This window comes from Mustela nigripes, chromosome 4, assembly GCF_022355385.1.
Source record: "Mustela nigripes isolate SB6536 chromosome 4, MUSNIG.SB6536, whole genome shotgun sequence".
In the NCBI taxonomy this organism is placed as follows: Eukaryota; Metazoa; Chordata; class Mammalia; order Carnivora; family Mustelidae; genus Mustela; species Mustela nigripes.
In genome coordinates this window covers 12379500-12403111 of record NC_081560.1, presented here as the reverse complement: position 1 = coordinate 12403111, position 23612 = coordinate 12379500, and the positions used below count along the sequence as shown (strand labels likewise).

Here is a 23612-nt window from a genome sequence, read left to right as displayed (position 1 = left end):
TTATACTATGAGGTTATATCATGGCCCCTGTGTCTACTGCTGGACTCTTGGAGACCCATAACACAGCTCTCTGGCCCTCAACTTCGGTCATAAAAGCATTCTGATGTCTCAACAGAATTCCTTGTCTTCTACCTGTCCCCTCTGTCCTTTGGTTTAGTTCCGGTTAGGTCATAGGTGTATGTTCTATTGTACCTGCTTGGAGTGGTAAGTCCTCTACACTTTCCTCCTTATTGATATACTGGTTATAGCCACTACAAGGCCCTGAATCTTAAGGGCTCAGAGGATTATTTTTCAAATTCTTTACCCTACTTTATGGAACTCTTCTCATTTGGTGCTATATTTTAAGTGGAACTGGAAACTTCTTTTAATGTTGAGATAGTTTTTCCTGTACAATGTGATTATTTCTGAAACATTGATGAGCTGTTGACTAATGGACTGTGCATCCCTTAAGAGTTGGAATTCACCTCTGTACGCCTTAGCATCTAGCCCAGCATCTGCTACTTACTAGGCACCAAACAAATACCTGGATGAAAATTGAGGGGGAGTTAAAGTATACACTGAGAACATAAGGACCAGGTCTTCTAGAGTTGTTTTCATTTGTCTAAGCTGAAGTATAGTCTTTAAAAATCTAAAGGTAGGGGTGCCTGGGTGGCTCAGTGGGTTAAAGCCTCTGGCTTCAGCTCAGGTCATGATCCCAGGGTCCTGGGATTGAGCCCTTCGGCAGGCTTTCTGCTCAGCAGGGTGCCTGCTCCCCAGCCTCTCTGCCGGCTTGTGATCTCTGTCTGTCAAATAAGTAAACAAAAATCCTTAAAAAAAAAAAATAAAAAAGCTAAAGGTAGTAGTAGAGTTGGTGTTTTTCATAGCTGGCCATCAGAATTGCGCAGGGGGAGGCAGTGGAGCTTAACAAAAGTATGGATTCCTGTGTTGATTCTCTCATCAGGATATCCAGAGGAAGACTAGGAATCTGTATTTTTCATAAGAGGACCAGTTATAATGCAACTAGCTTGCACTGAACCAGGCAACCTCTAATTCCTTCGTAGCAGTAACATTCCTTGGTTCAAATATTAACTAGCTGATATGGAACTTTTTTTTGTACTAACCCCATTCTGTTTTCCCTTTTCGTCATCTTCATTCAGGGTCTCCTAAGCCAGTCGGTGATTTCTTCAACAGAGAAGCTCCCCTCCAGAGGCTCTAAATATTTGAGGCTCACACCTGTTCCCTTAGTGGATGAGATGACCTCATCGGCTCTGGTCAATATAAATCCCTTTACCCCAGAATCCTATAGAAAACAATTCCTTCAATCCAATGGCAAGAGGAAAAGCCGAGGAGATCTGTAAGTATACTGTTGCGTCTAACTTTTGAGAACTGATCTTAGTATGCTCAAGTAGAAGGGAGACTGGAAAGTAAGATTAGGAAAAAGAACTCTATTTGAATGCAACTGATACCCTGTTCTCACATCGCTCCTCCCTACATGTTAATGTTGGTCTGCTTTGTCATGGAGATTCTAGCGTGTCTCCATCCTGAAGTGTACTGTATGGTGTCTTCTCTCTAAAAGAATAGGGCAGAGTAAGCAATAGACATCTGACTTCCATTAGCAAGTTGAACGAGCTATGGAATTGCATTCAAGTAGTCTCCCCTAGGTAACACAAGGCTAGTCATTGGGGCAGGTGTAGCTCACACTTCAGGGAGTATACTGCTGTTTCCAGTATAACTGCGTGTGACTGAGAGCTATAATGCAAGTATTCAACAGGAAATTGGCTGAAGAGAAAAAGACAGTGTTGCTTTTGGAGGTACTAAGAATAGAAAACCAAACTGTAAAACTCCACAAGGTCTCAATGGTAGAAATTGTCCAAATGAGAACTGTACATATTACTTAGGGACATTTCTTTACTATGTCTCTTCAATTTTTTTTTCCACAAAGGAAAATAAAAAGCAAAATAAATGCACAGCTAACAATCTGAGGTATGCAGAACATTTAATGTTTTAGTTTGAGTTGTTTCATTTGGAACCAATGACTCTGTAGTAAGCAGCTTTGTGGCCAGAATAGGTTTTCTCAATGCTATCTCCTGGATCTTAAGTCAACAGAACTTCAGTCCAAGTATACAGGTCCACTTTTTTTTAAACCAAGAATTCTGTTGGGTTTAGCTCTTCACGAATCTTTGTAAACTATCAAAATTAATTGATTCACCTCTCATGGAAAGTAGCCAGAAGAGACCATTAATTTGCATTTCCCGCAATGAAAGTGATGACACTTCAGTAACAGCTCTTGGTGCTTCTGAGTGGGCAATCCCCCCACCTACTTATTGTGCTGTTGTTTTTTTGTGGGGTTGTTCTTTTAGACAGTATTGGAATGTCATGTTAAACTTAAGTCACAAGTGTCCAGCATCAGTTTGTCTCCCTAGTGTAACGTCTCCCTCTATTTGCACTTTCTATCTTGTGCTTCTCCAGAAGAAGAATCTATAGCTGGCTGTTCTAGAGCCTGAAATCTGGCTTACACATCCAGAATGCTACTACTCATGCCAAAGAGGATGTTTGTCGGAGCTTTTTGGAAAGTAACTAAAAATATCTTAGCCAGTTGTTAGAGCGTATTCTGCTGTACTGATGGTCTTCCTCTGAACCTAGGGCAAAATGGGGAGATGAGTTTTGAAGGGGAAGGTGGCGATGGGACAGCACTCAGTTTCTTGTGTCCTGTGTGATCTCCCCTTCATGGTTCAGCATTGCTCTGCTTGCCAAGAACCCCATTCCGGCCCCTTAGCTAATTCCTACTCATTCTGGAAACTTAACTTGCCTGTCCTCTTTCCCGAAAGACTTTTACTCTTGAAATCATGATTTGGGTGCTGCCTATGGTGTCCCTTGATATCTTGTTCTTATTCTTTTTTATAAAGATTTTTTAAGGTTTTATTTATTTATCTGACAGAGAGAGCACAAGCAGGCAGAGAGGCAGGCAGAGAGAGAGAGAGGGAAGCAGGGTCCCCGCTGAGCAGAGACCCTGATGCAGGGCTCGATCCCAGAACCCCGGGATCATGACACAAGCCGAAGGCAGAGGCTTTAACCCACTGAGCCACCCAGGAGCCCCCCTATTCTTGCTTCTTACATTGAAACTTTCTATTTATCCTTGTTCCCAAATACAGGCTGACGTGGGGAAGGAATTGTCTTAATTACTCTTTCAACCTCAGAACCTAGTAGAGTATGAAGCTCAATAGTGTCAGTCACACATTGATATCACCTTTTTTTTTTTTTTTTCCCTAAGTGAGGAAGCTGGTCCAGGGGAAGGCAATGTAGAACAAGGGCTACCTGCCAAGGTGAGCACAGTTCTTTGTTCCAGCTGCCATAACTTGGTCACCTCATCCTGTCGCCAGTCTCTCTCTCTGCTCTTCTCCTTCTCTCTCTCCTTACCACCCCCGCCTCACTTTGTAGATTTGCAAATGTGCTTTGCAGCTAAATTGATCTGGACTCTCGGCAGAGTCTGTATTCTTAGCTAGTTATTACTTTACCCGACAGAGCCTGATCAATATGTCACCGAATCATTACCTTTCAGTGTTTTTAAATTAATGGCTACTGCTTCTATCTTGGATTTAAGGGAAAATTCTCTACTCATCGGGTTAGAGAAGTGAAGGGAAAACTCAAGATATGAAAGGTCCAAAAATGGAAGAGCAGAAGAGAGAAAAATGGCATAAAGCCATAAGTTTAAATGTAAAATTTTTGCTCTTAAATATATCAGTTATCTATTGATTTTTATATAATGCTCACAGTCTTTGTAGCATCCCTCATTCGATAACCTAGCCTAAGAAAATAATGCTGTAAATATTATCACCAGAAATGTTTATTGCAGCCTTAGCTGTAATGGCTAAGAAGAAGAAAAAAAAAAGGAATACTAAATGTCCAATAACAAAAGAATGGCCAAATAAATTGGAATTTAAAGTAGAATATTAAATTGCCATTAAGAAGTTTATAATCCCATGAAAACATGTTTATGCTCAATATTCCATTTACGAAAGTGGAGGGGAAGGGCTTATGGTTGGGGAATAATGTAGATGGTAAGCTGGCTTATTTGCTGTCTGAGCTGAGGTTGGGAAGGTAGTGGCTGAGCAATTGGTGAAAGACCTTTAGGTTTCTGAATCCAAACTTCTGTTTGGATTCCTTGGGGAAGACAATTAGGTATGTCTTATTCTATGGTAACATTTTGCAAAAATAATTTTCATTATTAGAAAAGATGGAGAGAGGGCTTATAGCTATGGTAGCCCCAGACATGGGAGAAAGAGAACTTGAGATTGTCTAAGGGCAAAGAAAATTCTAGATCTTGCTAATGAAGACTGGTTGGTATTAGTTGTTGAAATGAGGAGCTAGTAAGAGTCAGGATTCTTTAAAACCCAGTTAGATGAAAAAATTCTTGCTAACAGGGACATTGGGAAAGAATGACTTCATGGAGATAAAGTGGTTTGGACTGAGATTCATATAAATTCATGGAGATTTTTATCATCTTAGCTATGATTTTTCTGAGAATTTACTGTGTGCTTGGCATTGAGCTAAGTTACACACACACAAACACACACAAACACCTTTTCTCATGTAATATTTAAAAGAACCACAAGGAGTAGTTGCTAGGATGCTCACTTTACTTTAGAAGAGAAAACTAATAAAGGAGTTCAGTGGTTTTTTTTTGTTGTTGTTGTTGTTTTTTACATTATTTTATTTTTTTTGCCTAGGGCTACGTACTAGCTGGAAAAAGAGAGATATTACTAGTTAGCCAGTAGGTGGAAAAATCGCTGTACCTGAACACATAAGGTGAAATAATCAATTTGACCATTTTGTTCTCTGTACTAAAATTTTTGAGGAAGCAAATTGAACAATAAGTTCATTCAATTTGAGATGGAAACACCAGCAGCCAGAGTGTGAGGTAGGTAGACAAGAGTCAAAGGGAGGTGTCTTTTCTTTCTCCTTAACATGTTCTACTTGGATCCTGGCCATTCCTTTAACTGAGGACAGTAGCTGTTGCTGTGAGCAGGTGTTTTCTCCCTAAAAACATATTGAGAATAAGCATATCCCAGAAAGAAGAAATAACCTAGAAAAAGACTTAATATATGTAAAAATGCCAGTACAGAGTTGAATAGATGGTTATGAAGAGTACGAAAGGTGGTCAGCAACCGGGGAGGTTCTTGCTACCATGAATTACTGACACAGAATCCAATAGATTTGCTTCAAAAGTCTTTTTGAAAACCTTGAGAAATTTTGGAATATGCCTTAAATTTATTGCTCACAATAGGTTAGAATTATTTTAACATTTTAATAAAATATTTCAGAGGTGTGTTCTACGAGAAACCAACATGGCTTCCCGCTATGAAAAAGAATTCTTGGAGGTAGAAAAAATTGGAGTTGGGGAATTTGGTACAGTCTACAAGTGTATTAAGAGGCTGGATGGATGCGTTTATGCAATAAAACGTTCCACAAAACCTTTTGCAGGATTATCAAATGAGTAAGTTCCTCTGAAATGTCCTAGAAGTACAAACTTGGATTTGGAAAGTCGTTTCTCGTCAAAACATTTTAAATAACAGTACTGATGTCATTAAAAACAGCCCATTGCTAGCCCTTTCATTGTATGTAGTCTTACATTCATAATCTTTCTGCCTTTTCCAAACCAAAGATAAGTTATTTCCTTAAACTAAACCATAATTATTTGGATACAATTCTGTTACAGTGTTTTTGTTTGTTTTCTTGCATGGTTCTTGAGGCTATTTCTACTGGTGTTCCTGCTTTTGCTTTAATGAATAGGTATATGGAACGATCTGCCTGTTAGTTCATTAAAAATATTGCCACGTAGGAAGTTACTGTTAACTCACTGGTATTTCCACTTTGTATTAATAATGAATTCAATAGTGAGTTCAATGTTTCAAAGACTACAAGTGAGGAAAAAGCAACAAAATGTAACTTTCATTCCCAGAGCTAATTGTTCAGAAGTTTTCCTTTTACAAAGAAAACAATTATTTTTAGATTCAGCCAATGCTTTAGTTAACTGTAGGAATGTAATAGTTTGCTGAATCTGAATTCAGAATTCTTCATTTTTATACCAAAATTCACTGAGTATTATATTTCACTTTGTTTGTGTGTTGGATTTCCTGTTCCATAATTAATATCTCTCCCCAAGACTGCCCCTATGACCATGTCATATTGGCTAAGTGTAATATTGACTCTAATGACGGTCCAGCCTTCACAGAGAAGATAGCTGGATATTGTAATGGATCCTCTATCAAGTCCATAGTGGCCTTATTAAGCCCATCAAAGTTTCTTTTTTAATTGTGATACAGTGAAATTAAAACTCAAAGCATGTCTGCCACTGAGATAGTTACAACCTAATACTCCTCTTTACATATGCTACATTCAGTAAAAAATAACATGGATTTTGGTACCAGGATGATCAGTGTTCTTGTCTTAGGTCTACTATCACTGGCTTGACATTGGACCAGTCACAGCTTTTCTAAAGCCTTCATCCTTACCACTATATCTTACTGAGTAGTTACGAAAATTAAATGAACTAAAATACTAAGTAAGCAGTGAGTACTCGGTAAATGTTCTGCCACTGTTAATAATGCCTCATACATTGTCTTTTATTTTTTATCAGTATTTTTATTATGTTCAATTGGCCAACATATAGTACATCATTAGTTTTTCTTTAAAGATTTTATTTTTATTTGTTTGAAATATATATAGAGAGAGATCACAAGTAGGCAGAGAGACAGGCATAGAGAAAGAGAGAAGAAAGCAGGCTCCCCGCTGAGCAGAGAGCCCCATGCGGGCCTCGATTCCAGGACCCTGAGATCATGACCTGAACCGAAGGCAGCGGCTTAACCCACTGAGCCACCCAGGGGCCCACATCATTAGTTTTTGATGAGTGTTCAACCATTCATTAGTTGCTTATAACAGCCAGTGCTCATCACAACTATGTCCTCCTTAATACCCGTCACCTGGTTACCCCATCCCCTCCCGCAAGCTTCTGTAACTCCCAGTTTGTTCCCCAGAGTCCAGAATCTTGTCTTTTAAAAAAACATTTGTATGTATATTATCTTGGCTCATTTTTCTTTTTTTTCTTTTTTTTTTTAAAGATTTTATTTATTTATTTGACAGACAGAGATCACAAGTAGGCAGAGATGCAGGCAGAGAGAGAGAGAGAAGGAACCAGGCTCCCTGCTGAGCAGAGAGCCCGATGCGGGACTCGATCCCGAGACCATGACCTGAGCCGAAGGCAGAGGCTTTAACCCACTGAGCCACCCAGGCGCCCCTTGACTCATTTTTCTTGATGCTTGTCTGTCTTCTAGGAATTTGGCTTTGCATGAAGTTTATGCTCATGCAGTCCTTGGGCATCACCCGCATGTGGTACGTTACTACTCTGCATGGGCAGAAGATGACCACATGATTATTCAGAATGAATACTGCAATGGTAAGTGTGCAGACTAGTATCTATGGAGAAGGGGATGAACATCTGCATCCAGGAAAAAAATCTTTGCCTCCTCCTTGTAGTTTATGCTAGGCATAGCTGAGTCATACCGAGAAAGTTTGTACTATAATTTTGTTTGGAAGCAGAGTGCTGGGGACACAAGTTGTGTTGAAAAGGAATTTCCATTTTATGCTATGTCGTGTATCTCTCAGAGCTGATGTGTGGCTGACACATAGAAGCTATAAACCCCTTCATATTTTTCTCAATATATAGAAAAATTTTGCCCTAGGGGTTTGAATAGTAAATCCTCCTCTTATGTTTGCTAGGTATTCTAAAATATTCTAAAACCACAGTCCCTATCATTTTCAAGGAGGGAGTGGTAAACTCACACAGCCAACTTTTGATTAATTTTCAAGTGGATTCCTGAATTGGGGCATAGTTCATGTATCTTGATGCTTCTTACCTTTGAGCTTTGGTTTAGTTTAGTTTTTTTTTTTTAAGATTTTATTTATTTATCTGAGAGACCGTGAGAGAGGGAACACAAACACAGGGAGTGTGAGAGCGAGAAGCAGGCTCTCTGCTGAGCTGGGAGCCTGATGTGGGGCTCGATCCTGGGACCCTGGGATCATGGCCTGAGCCAAAGGCAGACGCTTAATGACCGGGCCACCCAGGCGCCCCAAGCTTCAGTGTTCTCACCATAGTGTGAGCGTGGAGTGGGTGCTGGGAATGAAATGCAAGGACTTCAGGCATATTCCTTCAGGACTATACATACACAAGAAACTGATAGAACTTTTTCTGGGCTACTTAAATTTTAAAAAAATAGTCTTTTGGTTTTAATCTATTTTAATTTGTGATTAAGGTGTTGACATCACACTACAGTTACACGTGATTATTTGCAGAGATATTTCTCATCAAAATGTTCCCTGGGAAAATAGGAAAGTGCTACCAAATTAAATAGAAGCTTGCTGGCATTTTAGGAGTAGCTACCCATATTCTGGTCATGATTAAGATCAGATAATAGCATCCCTCCCAAACTTCCTCCCCCTAAGAAACAACATGCACACCCACCCTCCGGTTTCTCTGATAGTACAGTTTTGGAGTAATTTTAGTTACCATCAGGTAGCACTGAGCATGTATGTGTGGCTTGACTTTTGAGGAAAGCGGTCAGTGATAAAGCTTCATTATTATATATACAAGTAAGGTAGATAATATTATGAAATGCTAGAAACATAGAAAATATCACACATATACTGCAAAATAATGACTTGGTGTTTTCTTAGGGTCTGATTTCCTTGCAGTATTAACTGTGAACTTTGTTGGATTTTTTTCCTCTAGCAAGTTCACCTAAATCCCTTTTTCTAATAGTCACTTTAGGATAAAAAATGGACCCTTTCCTTGTGATAGAGAAGTTGATACTTTTCTTAATCTTCTCTTCTTAATTCCTTATCATAGCCTGAGATTCCCTATTCTTTTCCCTCCCCGCCCCAACCTTGGTTCTATTTTCATGACTTTTACTACTATCAAAGATAGTATCGGAGAACAAACTTAGCCAAGAAAGTCAAACAAAACATAATTAATTTAATCTGATTTGGGGCATTGTAAAGATTTCAAATTTTAAAAAGAATAAGAAGGAGTGATTATTCCTATTACAAATCCTCTTCTAATTCTTCTCAACATCTGAATCCCTTCTACAGGTGTGACATTGTATTAAGTTCTAGGGTGAGAGACACCATAGATTGAGCCAAGAAGTCCTTCCAGGAACTTCCCTCCACTTGCTCTGTTAACAATGAATACACAAGAGACGATTTGCTTTAGAGCCAGGTAGTACAACTATGGATAAAAAGCATTCAGAGAAGATGCATACGAGCAAGGGGCAGCACAGTGTGGCAGAATGGGCCTGGGCTTAGCAACACCTAGGCAGACCTGGGTTTGGCACACTAGTTGTATGATATCTGGGATGTCAGTCCCACTGAGTAAAGAGATTGTAATATTTACTTAAGGGAGTAGTTTGAGAAATAGCAGCAATGTATGTCAAAGGCCAGTACAGGGCCAGTACCTGATACATCATAAGAACTCAATACTTGTTATTAGAGCAGCTCAAGAAAATCTCAAAAAGGAGGTAAGACTTGAAAGAGGGTTTGCCAAAAGATTACCAGAGTTTAAGGAAGTAGAGGGAAGACTTCATTAGAGGAACAGCATGCAGACCAAGGGCATGGTTTTGGGAATGGGTCTGACTCCACAAATAGACTGACAGGACCAAGGTGATCCCTATAACAGGAAATAAGATCAGCACGGTAAAGTGTGGGAAGACTACGTAGGGCTTTTCGATGTTTCTGGGCAGTTGATTTTGGAGCAGATTTATGAGGAATCATTGTCTGTTTGCCATGGTGGTCTGCTAACCTCACTGCATACTTGCCCATTAAAATGTAACTCTGATTTATCAAAATGTAATTCACATACATTGCTTTCAAATGTGAACTGATCATTGAAAATAAAGTGTGCCCTTATATTTGTCTTATTTATAGTTATGGATTATCCATAACTTTGAGACTTTGCCCTTCGGCTCTAAATCAAGGAGAGTTAAGTCCAAGTATTTGTAAGGTGGCAGAGTAGCCAGTGCCCGATTCCTTCTAATGCTTCCGCCTCCATCCTCTCTCTCTTTCTCCTCTCTTCCTCCTCCTGCTTGCCACCTTTACCCTTGTGCCCCCAGCCTGTTCTAGCAGTCCGGCTAGCACATTTATAGGTACGGCTCTATTCAGATTATAAATGACATGACTTAGATAACGTACATCATAATTAGTAGAGACCAGCAGTTACCTGATTTTCCCAACTGTGCCTCGTGAGCCCTGAACCGATCAAATGTTCCTTCTTCCACTGTCAACCTTGCCAAGATCTCCTATGTGTCACCTTGGGGTCAGCCTCTGAAACCTGAATGTCTTCCAGCAAGCAGATCAATTATGCAGCCGCCAGGATTCCGACCGACTCAGGAGATGGGATGGTTAACCTCTCCCTAACAGCGGTATTTTCTTGTGATGACTTCTGTCACGGAGGTTTTATAGAGCTTGCTCCCCTAGAGATGGGAGAACCTAGAGAACCACCTAGGATGGTGGTTCTTGGATTTGTTCTAGTGATGTGACATCCAGAAGCCTGCATTTTCTGTGGAAAACCATGAATAGTGGTTATGTTTTTTTTTCCCCTACCAAACAAGGAATTACTTTACTTGCAGAAAAAGATGCTTGTGTTGTAGATAGCAACATAAAATCAAGATTTTGAGAATACAACAAAATATCAACAACCTATCAACAACAAAACAACAAATATCCTGCTGAATTATTGTTCTGCTGTTTACATTTCATTGTTGGAAGGCATTTGCTATTTCAGTATCTGACAGTCCTCATAAACAGATGGAAAAACATAGATTTGTCTTCAAGTTTCTTTTTTTTGTCCTTCCCTGCCAAGTAGGGAAAGCACTTTTATTTTATCTAAAGGAAAGAATTCAGCCAGCAATCTCATAAAGATGGTTTGAGAAGAGCTGTCTAGGAGCTGGTTGTTTCCTCCGAGGACACAATGATGACAATTCCGGTACCATCTCCAGGTGGTACGCTGGGGTATGGAGTTAAGGCTCCAGTGTAGCTGAGATTAGTAGGGATGAAGTTTATAGTTCATTCAGCATTGCTCTATGAACACCTACTTCCTTAATATTCTTTAGCAAAGAACAGTTAAGAATGCTCTCCAATAAAGAGGAAGACAATCAGCTTTCGTTGTGGCAAAATAAAGACCTCTAACACTTTTGCATAAATGCTTTTCAGTAACTTTTACTGTTAATTATTACTTGGCTACCTTTAATATTACCTACAGAGCTTCTAAGTAATTAAAAGTGCTGCTAGCACTGGTCTAGTTACCTTAATACCTGTAGCTCTTCAGGGAGTTGGCGATATATCTTTGCTTATTATCTAAAAGACCATCTTAAAGGATTCCTACATACCCTCAGGATGTTTCTCTCTTTTCATACCTTTTATGGGGTCCCTGTCCCAGTCTTTCCTTTCCCTCTGTTGTGAGACTAGACGTTCAGTTCAGAATACATAGATTATGTGCAAGACCTTGAGAAAGTGAAAAGGAATAGGACGGGGCCCTGTCTTGAGGGAGCACGTAGCCTAGTAGGGAGAGGCGTTCCAGGAGACATGGGGGCCTTAGATGCAGGCTTCCTTCTCCCCGCCACACCTCACAGCTTCATCTGCAAACTTAGATTCTAGGTGACTTTGTTTCAATTCACTCTTCCTTTCTATCTAATAACTTCTTCCACACATACCTTGCAAGAAGATTCCCAGAAAAAAAGGCACACCCTTCACTTTAGGCCTCTTTGTGTTTCTGAAAATGGCTAAAACTCTTCTCCTTTCTGAATTTAATTATTTTTAACATGACTGGTCAATCTGTATATTGAATTTTACAGAGGATACTTGAAAGAATGGATTTCCTAAAAAATACGATTACCATCTCCGACCCTATTGTTCTGGACACATACTTGAAGGCTGGATCCCTAACTGCCAGGGAGACCCAGGACTCTATAATTTGAAGAGCTGCCAATGAATGCAAATTAATGAAATAAAGAGTTCAGAAGCATTCTAATTCCTTAGGACAGGGCACACAAGATCAGGTGGTCAGATGAATCCAGGCCTTAGTTTTCACTGATAAAGATAAACCAAGAGTCTATCCATAGCTGATGTGCAAATACTATGGCTCAGATAGGACTTAGATGTATATTGAAGGTTTATATTTTCCTTGGGTTAGCAGTCATTAAATATTCTTATTTTGTGATATATTTTAATGGAATTAAGTTTAGAATCAATCACATTAAAGTTACTAGTAGCCTGTAATTACTAGCTTGACACTGAATTAATCATCAATGTCAATAGTAGCTCTTTGTCCAGGCCCGACTGGCTTCTGGTTAATGATTAGATAACACTTCTAAAATGCTAGTCGGGGCATACTCAAGGCAATAGAACCACATATGGGATACCTGAGGTATGACATTTTATTTTCTTCTTTAAAAGTCCTGTAACTCTTCTCCAATGTGTCTGTGGTATAGACAGTGGCAGATATTATGTTTTACACTGAAAGTGAATAATCTAGACTTGTTGGACTGAACTCATTCACAAGAAATTTCTTGACTGTTTACTACACTTTTCCCTATTGAGATTCATAGTTTTTCTCCATTCTGTGGGGCTGCTGTCTGTTGTTCCTTCCTAGGTGGGAGCTTGCAGACTGCTATATCTGAAAACACAAAGTCTGGCAATCATTTCCAGGAGCCGAAACTCAAGGACATCCTTCTGCAGATTTCCCTTGGGCTTAAGTACATCCACAACTCTGGCGTGGTGCACCTGGACATCAAACCCAGTCAGTACGGCTCTGCTCTGCTCCTCTGGCCAGACTCCCCCATGTCAGAATTGGTGCCCGTGTGTCTACCAAGTGTTGAAGATGCTGTTAGCTGGCAAAATCTCTTTCATTTGTTTCCCTAAAAAATTTAAACAGCTTTGTCCATTATCCCCTCTGGGACTAGGGGACAGAGAGAAAAGACTCTTTCACGGATAACGAAGCCAAAGTATGAAAATGGGTCTCTAACTTACTGCATAGTTAAGTGATCACGTTTTGGCTACTTCCCGAAAGTATTGACAACTAGTGCTGTGTACACTCTTTCTAATTCAGCACTGACTAAAGTGAACAGAAATGGTTCTGGCACTCAATAATGTGAAACTCAAGAAAACATCATTACCATGTTTTTCGGCTTATTTCTTTGTTTTGAAGCTACTAGCCTCTTCAGAGGAGGAGGGGTGTCTGAGATCAGTTTCCCTTAAAATAGGTATTCTCAATCACTGAGCTGTTCAGTAGTAGTAGAGAGATTCCATGGAAGAAAAGAAACATTGATAGTGTTGTTATATGTACACAGAAGAGGAGGAGAGGAGGGTGGCTGAAATGACAGACACAGAAAAGAATCTTGGGCGTGAAAAAGCTAAGGAATCGTGACTTTGTCAATTCAGTATTTTTTGATTGTTGGTTTGTTTTTGTTTCAGGTAACATCTTCATTTGTCATAAGATGCAAAGTGACTCTCCTGTAGTCCCAGAAGAGATTGAAAATGAAGCGGATTGGTTTCTCTCTGCCAATGTGATGTATAAAATTGGTGAGTTTGGGGCACCTGGGTGGCTCAGTTGGTTGAATGACAGCCTTCAACTCAGGTCATGATCCTGGAGTCCCAAATTGGGTTCCCTGCTCAGCAGTGGGTCTACTTCTCCCTTTGACCCTCCCCCTCTTATGCTCACTCTCTCTCATTCTTGCCTCTCAAATAAATAAAATTAAAAAAATAAAATAAAATTGGTGAGTGTGCCTTAAGCTCCGATCTGTATATTATCTTATAAAATTTATAGTGATGACCCCATTTATTCTAGTTTTAAAGACATGCTTTTAAAGGGCTCTATTTTTTTTCTTTCTTTTTTCAGGTGACTTGGGTCATGTGACATCGATAGGCAAACCAAAAGTGGAGGAGGGAGATAGTCGCTTCCTGGCTAATGAGATTTTACAAGAGGTAAAGATTAGGGAAACAGAGGGTATTTTATAACCCATTGAACTTTTTGACTCTCGAATGAAGGTTCACAGTGCAAGAGATGTTTATAGTTTTTTAAAAAGACTGTATTTATTTTATTTATTTATTTATTTTTTTTAGCGCTCTACCACTTCTTTTTTTTTTTTTTTTCTTCATATGGTATTTATTTTAGAGAGAGAGCCCTAGTGCATGAGTAGGGGGGAGGGCAGAGGGTGGGGAGGGAGAATCTCAAGCAGACACTGTGCTGTGTGCAGAACCCAGTGCAGGGCTCAATCTCATGACCTGAGCTGAAATCAAGAGTCAGATGGTTAACTAGCCACCCATGTGCCCCATAGTTCATATTTATAATTTAAATTGATATTATCCACTTTCCTATTCAGAATTGAGACCAAAGATAAGGAACTTAAAACAAAACAGAACAAAACAGCATGAGGAAAGCTGGCTCTGTCATGGATTAAATCAATGTTTTTGCTGTTTTTTATAAAGGTCCTTTACTGTTTCTAGTATTTCTTAGAATTCCTAAACTCATGGATTCCCTAGCAGAAAGGAATCCTTTATTGGTTCAGCCCATCTTTATCATCCTTCTGGTAGTACATCAGCTCTGACGAAATGACCTTCATTTATTGCTTACCTTTTAGGATGTCTGTGGAGTCAGGGTAGGAAGGATTTAACTCCCTCTAGGATGATGGTATCTGTGCCTAGCTGGTCTGTGCTTGAAGCCACTTTGAGCCTGATAGAATAAAACAGTACTTAGACTCTGCCTTAAAAGCTTCAGGGCACAGTGATGTGAATCAGGTGCATTTGTGCTGTATCCTCCATCTTCTCTAGAAGTAAACTACCAGTCATGGCAGGTGCGGCCTTGCCCACTGTCCAAGCTCATACGGACTCAAAACAACCTCTCGTACCAGTTGGTCTTTACTGTCCTCTCACTCGGCAAACTAACTGGCCTTCCTCTCTTCTGTCTTGAAGGATTATCAGCATCTTCCCAAAGCAGACATCTTTGCCTTGGGATTAACAATCACAGTGGCCGCGGGAGCAGCGACCTTACCCACCAATGGCGCCGCATGGCATCATATTCGTGACGGGAACCTTCCCGACATTCCTCAGAAGCTCTCGGAAGAATTTTACAATCTACTCAAGGTGGTATCTCTTAGGAGATGAGAGAAGATAGAAATGTCTTTTTTTTAAAGAAATACAATGGCAAGGAGGTGGGGAAGGGGAAAAGGAGATGCTGGTGGTGCCAATGACAGAAGAAAAAGGAATCATGACCCTGAAGCCCAGAAAAGTCACAGGACAGACTGAAAGCTTCAAGGAAACTTAGAGGACATTATAGAACCTTTTATGTTCCAGTTTAAAATCCTATTACATTTTTTCCTTTTCCCTTCCCAACAGGTGGGCAGTTCAGGGAACCAAGGCTCAGAGCAGTTCCTGGATTGTATTCTCACCTTTGACACCTGATTAACTCTAAAATCAAACCTGGTTTTTTGTTCGTGTTTCAGGGTTTTAACTATTGTCATTGGTAATGGTGATATTATGAAAGAAATTTGAATTCTGAGTGTATAGAAGAAAGTATAAGCTATTTTACAGATGGGTAACTGGCAATACCACCAATCAGCTGTACTATTGGAAAAAGGCATAATGTTAGTTTAGATATTTGTGTGTTACTTGTATTCTGTGATATCTGTGTATGTGTAGGGACAAGGAAAGGAGGTGATTCTGTTGAAACAGAGGTGCAAGAAAATGACACTGTTGAGAAGCTTAGAATTATATTAAGAATTCAAAATACCTACGTAAGACTTCATGGTTTAAGGAAGAAGACTGGTTAGGACACCTACAATAGTCTTAGAAACATCTACTCTTAGGGATTAAATTTGAGTTTCATAGTTCACCTGAAAACTTCAAATTTAGTTGCAAACTTGTCCTTCTGTGCTTCTGCTTTCCTGAAAGAATAAAGTAAACCCTTGCTCCCAGCAGACTTTCATGCATGGCCTAATCACTTTCTATGTGTAAATTACTGTTAGATTTAATTAATACATACTGAGTAATTCGGTGCTGGTCCGGTGCACTAGTTACACATATATGTCAGTTCATTTAAATCTTGCGATGCTCCAGAAGGTGAATATTGTTATTCCAATTATCAGGAAAGGGAAAGCGAGTTTCAGCATAGTTAAGTCACTTCCTCAAGCTACTTAGTGAATGGTGGAGCCAGTTCTGAACATTGGTCTTCAAATGGAAGGTCCGGTGTTAACTCCGTTTTATGACATTGCTAATTGCTGTAAGTAATTAGCTACTTTTTACTGTATTTAAGTTGTTAAATTAAGGTACTTTCTACCTGAATATGAGTGCTGTAGGAAGGCTGTCATGGGGGGGGTACCCTTAGTTTTAAGTGGAAAGGAGCATGTTGGAGTAGAAAGCAAATGGAACTAGGAGTTGGTTGACTTGGGTTTTAGTCTTGGTCCTGTTATTAAGATGGGCAAGTCAGTTTTGATTTCAGGACCTCAGTTTCTCCCCATTTAAAATTAAGGCATTAGGCTAGTTAATCACACAGATAGCTCTAAAATATGATAAAGACAAGTCAAAGTTATAGATGACAGATGTCACTGTATAGAGATAACAATCCTGTCCCTGGTGGAGCTAAGTTTTCATTTATTTCTTCCCCTGCAAAATTAAAAGCAGAGTTTGACAAAACTCACCAGCAGTAGCTGAGTTGGAGTTGGCTTAGGTGGGGAGATTTTCCCAGCAGTGAAATTTCTGTATCTTTTGCTTTGGTCAAACATCAACAGAGCATGATCCACCCTGACCCAAGGGAGAGACCTTCTGCAGCAGCTCTGGCCAGAAGTAGAGTTCTCCGGCCCTCCCTTGGAAAAGCAGAAGAGCTCCAGCAGCAGCTTAACTTGGAAAAGTTCAAGACAGCCACACTGGAAAGGTAGTTTTTTTCTTTTCTTTTCTTTTTTTAAAGTAAGTCCTAGGCCCAGTGTGGGGCTTGAACTCACAACCCCAAGATCAAGTCACTTATTTAACACATTCCCTTCCACCTCCCTTCTGGTAAACCATCAGGTTGTTCTTTAGAGTTAAGAGTCTGTTTCTTGATTTGTCTTCTTATTTTTCCCCTTTGCTTTTTTTGTTTCTTAAATTCCACATTACGAGTGAAATCATATGGTATTTGTCTTTCTCTGACCCTCTAGTTTGATCAATATCCTTGCAAATGGCAAGATTTCATTCTTTTTTATGGCCGAATAATATTCCATTAAATATATATACCACATCTTTATTTATTTTTATTTTTGTTTTATTTTTTAAAAGATTTATTTATTTGACAGAAATCACAAGTAGGTAGAGAGGCAGGCAGGGAGAGAGGGGGACGAACACTCCCTGCTGAGCAGAGAGCCCAATGTGGGGCTCGATCCCAGGACCCTGGGATCATGACCTGAGCAGAAGGCAGAGGCTTAACCGACTGAGCCACCCAGGCGCCCCTAAATTAACAAATAACGTATTATTTGTTTCAGGGGTACAGGACTGTGATTCATCAGTCTTACACAGTTCACAGCACTCACCAAAGCACATACCCTCTTCAGTGTCCATCACCGGGCTACCCCATCCCCTCCCCCCTCCCTCCCCTCCAGCAACCTCAGTTTGTTTCCTGAGATTAAGAGTCTCCTGTGGTTTGTCTCCCTCTCTGGTTTAATCTTGTTTCATTTTCTTTCCCTTCCCCTATGATTCTGTCTTGTTTCTTAAATTCTTCATATCCATGAGATTGTATGATAATTGTCTTTCTGTGATTGACTTATTTCGCTTAGCATAATATCCTCTAGTTCCAACCATGTTGTTGCAAATACCAAGAGTTTGTTTTCTTGATAGCTGCACAATATTCTATTATATACATAATGGAATTATATAAATATATGGAATTATATATATAATGGAATATTGTATTATATATAATCATATAATTATACATAAATATAATATAAAACATAATTATATTAAATATATAAATATATAAAATAATATAATAATGTATATTGTATTATATATAATTGGATATATATATATATATATCACTTTTTTAATCCATTCATCTGTTGATGGATATCTAGGCTCTTTCCATAGTTTGGCTATTGTAGACATTGCTGCTATAAACATTGGGGTGCATGTACCCCTTCAGATCACTTCATTTGTATCTTTAGTATATCACATCTTCTTTACCCATTCACATATTGATGAATACTTGGGCTGCTTCCATTATTTAGTCATTGCAGATAATGTTGCTATAAACATTGGGGTCCATGTATCCCTTTGAATTAGTGTTCTTGTATTCTTTGGGTAAATACTCAATTGCTGGATTATAAAGTAGTTCTCTCTTTAACTTTTTTTTTTTTTAAGATTTTATTTATTTATTTGACAGACAGAGATCACAGGTAGGCAGAGAGGCAGGCAGAGAGAGAGGAGGAAGCAGGCTCCCTGCAGAGCAGAGAGCCCGATGTGGGGCTCGATCCCAGGACCCTGGGATCATGACCTGAGCTGAAGGCAGAGGCTTTAACCCACTGAGCCACCCAGGCGCCCCTCTCTTTAACTTTTTGAGGAGCCTCCACAACTGTTTCCCACAGTGGCTGTACTAATTCGCATTCCTACCAAAAGTGCAAGAAGGTTCCTTTTTCTCCTCATCCTCTTCAACGCTTCTTGTGCCTTGTGTTGTTGATTTTTCCATTCTGTCAGGTGTGAGGTGAGTCTCATTGTAGTTTTCATTTCACTGATAAGTGATGATGACCAAGTTTTCACGCGTCTATTTGCCATCTGGATGTCATCTTTGGAGAAATGTTTGTATAGGTCTTCTGCAAATTTTCAATTGGATTATTTTCAGGGGGTTGTGTTGTATTAGTTCTTTATATATTTTGAAAACTAACCCTTTATACGATATTTGTCCAATATCATCTCCATGCCATAGGTTGCCTCTCAGTTTCATTGATGATTTCCTTCACTGTGCAGAGGCTTTTCATCCTGAGGTCCCAAAAGTTCATTTTGCTTTTGTTTCCCTTACCCCAGGAGACATATTTAGTAAGAAGTTGCTATGGCCAATGTTGAAGAAGTTACTACCTGTGTTCTCTTGTAGGATTTTTATGGTTTCAGGTCTCAAATTTAAGTCTTTAATCCATTTTGGGTTTATTTTTGTGTATGGTGTAAGAAAGTGGTCCAGTTTCATTCTTTTGCAGGTAGCTGTCTACTTTTCCCAGAACCATTTGTTGAAGAGACTGTCTTTTCCCCCATTGGATATTCTTCCTACTTTGTTGAAGAATAATACACTGTATAACTGTGGGTTTATTTTCCATTCTGTTCCACTGATCCCTGTGTCTATTTCTGTGTCAGAACCATACTGTTTTAATTACTACAACTTCGTAGTATAACTTGAAGTCTGGAATTGTGATGCCTCCAGCTTTTCTTTTCTTTTTCAAGATTGCTGTGGCTATTCAGGCTCTTTTGTGGTTCCTTACAAATCTTAGGATTCTTTGTTCTACTTCTAAATGTTATTTGTACTTTGATAGGGATTGCATTAAATGTAGATTTCTATGGGTAGTACAGACATTTTAACAATATTTGTTCTTCCAATCCATGAGTGTGGAATGTCTTTCCATTTCTTTGTAATGTCTTTCATTTCTTTCATCAGTGTTTTACAGTTTTCAGAGTTCAGGTCGTTCACCTCTTTGGTTAGGTTTATTCCCAAGTATCTTATAGTTTTTGGTATAATTGTAAATGGGATCAACTCCTTGATTTCTCTTTCTGCTGCTTCATTACAGGTACATAGAAGTGAAACAGATTTCTACAGATTGATTTTGTATCCTGCAACTTTACTGAATTTGTCAATCAATTTTAACAGTTTTTTTGTGGAGTGTTTAGGGTTTTCTATATACGGTATCGTGTTATCTGCAAATAGTGAAAGTTTGACCTCTTCCTTACTGATTTGGATTCCTTTTATTTCTTTTTTATTGTCTGCTTGCTGTGGGCTAGGACTTCCACTACTATGTTAAGTAAAAGTGGTGAGAGTGGACATCCTTGTTTTGTTCCTGATCTTAGGGGAAAAGCTCTATTTTTCCCCATTAAGGATAATGTTAGCTGTGGGTTTTCATAGATGGCCTTTATTATGTAGAGGTATGTTTCCTCTAAACTTACTTTGTTGATTTTTTTTTTTTAAATCATGAACAGGTAATGTACTTTGTCAAAAGCTTTTTCCACATCTATTGAAATAATTATATGGTTTTTATTCTTTCTCTTATTGATGTGGTATATAACATTGATTTATGAACAATGAACCACCCTTGAAACCCAAGAATAAATCCCACTTGTGGGAATGATTGTGGTGAATGATTTTTAAATGTATTGTTGAATTCAGTTTGCTAGCATTGAGAATTTCTGCATCTATGTTCATCCGATGTATTGGCCTGTAGTCCTTTTTTAGTGATATCTTTATCAGGTTTTAACTTTTAAAAATTTTATACATCATTTATGCTCCAATCAGTAGGATTTAGGAAACCTAATCTACCATGTGTTATGGCATGTGTATGCCAGCCATTTTTTTAAAAAAATCATGGAGTTAATTTTCTATTCTGTATATAGCTCAGGCTTATTTCTATAAATACTGAAATAAAAAGAAAAATCTATGTTAGTTTCGATCAAAAATATCATCCTTAATTTAGGATCAAGTAATATATTTCTTCCCCTTTAATTGCCAGGGAACTGAGAGAAGCTCAGCAGGCCTGGTCTTCCCAGGAAGAGCACGGTGATGCTGGGGTCTCTGGGACTCCCACAGGATCAAGAAGCACCAAACACCTGGTGGGAGGAAAAAGTGCAAAATCTTCATGCTTCGGCTGGGGGAGGTCTTCCCCATAAGAACTCAGTTCACACCAACCCCCTTTTTGCCTTATAGCTTCCAGAAAGAGATATTGACTGTGTCAGCCTTCCTCTTGTAAAGGGGAAGATTAAGCAAGGAGTGCCCAAAGAATTCAAAAACTACTCCTAATTTAGCATTGAAAACCAAGATAGTCAAGCTATTAAGGCTGCGTATTAGCAATGGTCCCAGGTACAATTACTGGCAGCCATTTCTCTTCTCTTGTTAAATTCTTAAGTCTACCTATCAACAGTTTGTTTACTTCTCACACTCACTGATGTACTATGGGAAAGCAGGTATCTCTGAACTCAAAGAAGAGAAAGCAGCACCCTAGGCATAGCCTATGGACTACGAGGCTGCTGTAGCTGATTGCCTACCAAGGAATAGGGACTCTCCCTGCAAATAGAGAGGAATATAGTTTTGTTTTGAGTTGAGTAACTGTGCATGTATTTCAATAATGTTTCTCAGGGTGAATGATGGTATTCCTAAAAGAATTCTCAGCCACTCTAATCAAGTGGTTTTCCTACTATATTCTTTAAGTGAAGACAATCCCTTTACCAGATATTAAATGAGTTCACCATTATGTCAAGTGGGTAGCAATAGCCTATATATCACTTATAATTTCTGAACTGGCTATTAACTTATGGAACAAAACACTGGGTAATGGAGTTCAAGGAAAATTTAATGTGGTTGTTCTTCAGAATATGTGCCCTGACCCTCCTGTAATTGTTATGACTGGTTTTGATTTTGTGGGTGTCACCAATTTCTCCTTGATTTTTTTTTTAATCAGAATTTGGGTTTGTTTTCTGTGGTTTTATGATATTTTAATCCAAATTATTTTCTCTGTATATATTTTAAGGGAATAGAACATTTGTAAATAAAGGTTTTTATCTTGTCCAAAGCCAAATAGGGGTAAAGTACTCTTCTTTGTAATATGTAACAAAGAGTGAGAAATTTCTGTTAGAAACCATTTCATGAGTAGATACATGAGAAAATTCAGTAGGTTGGTAGTACCAGGTCTTGGCTGTAAGGCTCAGCTTTGTGGGCCTAAAAGCTAATAATGGTCAGGCTCTAATACAGAAAATAATATTGGTCATAACAGCATTTGATAACTTAGATGTGCCATGTTAATGAAGGTAGCCTGTTAATGCTGTAGGCTTATTTGCTGCCTTATAATTTTCTTTACCCTCCATTTAAAAAACCAAATTAAGAAGTGTTTTTAAATTGAATAAACCATCATACCATTCTTTGTTCTGTCTTGGAGTAGCAATTCTTCCCATGCAGGTAAGTGGGATAAAGTGCTCTGTATTGTCCCTCGCCATTTTTAAAGAGCTAGTCTTTATTCAAGGTTTTTTTTTTTTTTTTTAAAGATTTTATTTATTTATTTGACAGAGAGAGATTACAAGTAGGCTGAGAGGCAGGCAGAGAGAGAGAGGAGGAAGCAGGCTCCCCGCTGAGCAGAGAGCCCGATGCGGGACTCGATCCCAGGACCCTGGGATCATGACCTGAGCCGAAGGCAGCGGCTTAACCCACTGAGCCACCCAGGCACCCCTTTATTCAAGGTTTTAAAATGGGTTGATTTATCTTTCGCCTCCCCAACCCCAGCCATATCTTTTGAAGTAGCATATGAGGTCAACCACAATCTGTAATTTAGAAACAGGTATGTTATTAAGCATTTGCAATGTAGAGACCAGAATTCTTTGATTATATTTGTCTTCTCAGGCACTGACAACTAATACTATTAAGGTCTATGACCTCTTCTCTACCCTGCTTCTCAGAGCCCATGTTGGCACCTGAGTGCCAGACTACTGCTTTCTCTCCCTTTCTTTCTGGCAGCGGGACTCCACAGTAGCACAGTTACTAAACCAGCAGGTAGCTGCATAAACACTATAGAGTCTGAGAGGGACTGGGTCTTTGCTGGGCTGGGGACTTCATTCCTTCCAGTTCAGTTGGAAGTTGAAGTTGACCCCTTGCCTCAGTAAGATGCTCCATCCTCAGTCTGAAGTTCTATTTCTGCACAGAGATCACAAGATAACCCAGGAATTAGTTATCCAATGTCAAACTGTCAAATATTAACATCACTGGACTGACAATATCAAACAAGTTGAACTTAAGTATTTTAGGATATAAATATGCTGCTTTTTCTATAGATGTATCTTAAACACAGACATTAAGTTGCCAACAGATAATCTTGAGGCTTAAAGGAATGCTATTGTGCTTTACTAAGCACTAACATGTGTATTGGTTTATAGATGCCATTACCTAAAGCTAACTTACATTACCTAAGTATAAAGATGAACATTAAAAGATAAAGGTCACCATTTTAGCCTGAATGGTTAAGATTTTTTTCTTAATCTCTGTATGAACCATAATTTTAGTCCTGAATTACATAAAAATTGTCAGGTTGATTTAAAAAAGAAACTTAACAAAAAGTAGCCATAATAACTAATAACTGAAGTGCTGCTAAAATTGCTTTTGAGCCACTTTAAAATAGATGCTGTAATCCATTTAAATAGTAAGTGCTGTAATTTTCCAACTGTTATTACGAGGCTTGAGAAAAACTGATTTAGAACCAAAGTGAAAATCTGATTGAAATTTCTAACAAATGTTTTTCTACCACAACAAAATTGTCCAAAGCTTCCTATCTGTGATAAAGCACCGCCATCCCTGGTCTCTACCACTTGATACCTATTAGTGAGACTTTTTC

At 38.9% G+C, this 23612-nt stretch overlaps 1 protein-coding gene across 1 annotated transcript; it reads left to right on the top strand.

The window, feature by feature from the left end:
- Nucleotides 1-1118: 1118 nt before the first annotated feature.
- Nucleotides 1119-22152, top strand: WEE2 (WEE2 oocyte meiosis inhibiting kinase; the record flags this gene model as incomplete). The annotated part of the gene is made up of 10 exons (XM_059395986.1): nucleotides 1119-1333; nucleotides 3251-3302; nucleotides 5301-5473; nucleotides 7311-7432; nucleotides 12677-12823; nucleotides 13498-13605; nucleotides 13922-14007; nucleotides 14995-15165; nucleotides 16809-16951; nucleotides 20751-22152. Coding segments are annotated over 10 exons (1374 nt in total), but the record flags the coding sequence as incomplete, so codon positions are not given.
- Nucleotides 22153-23612: the final 1460 nt, after the last annotated feature.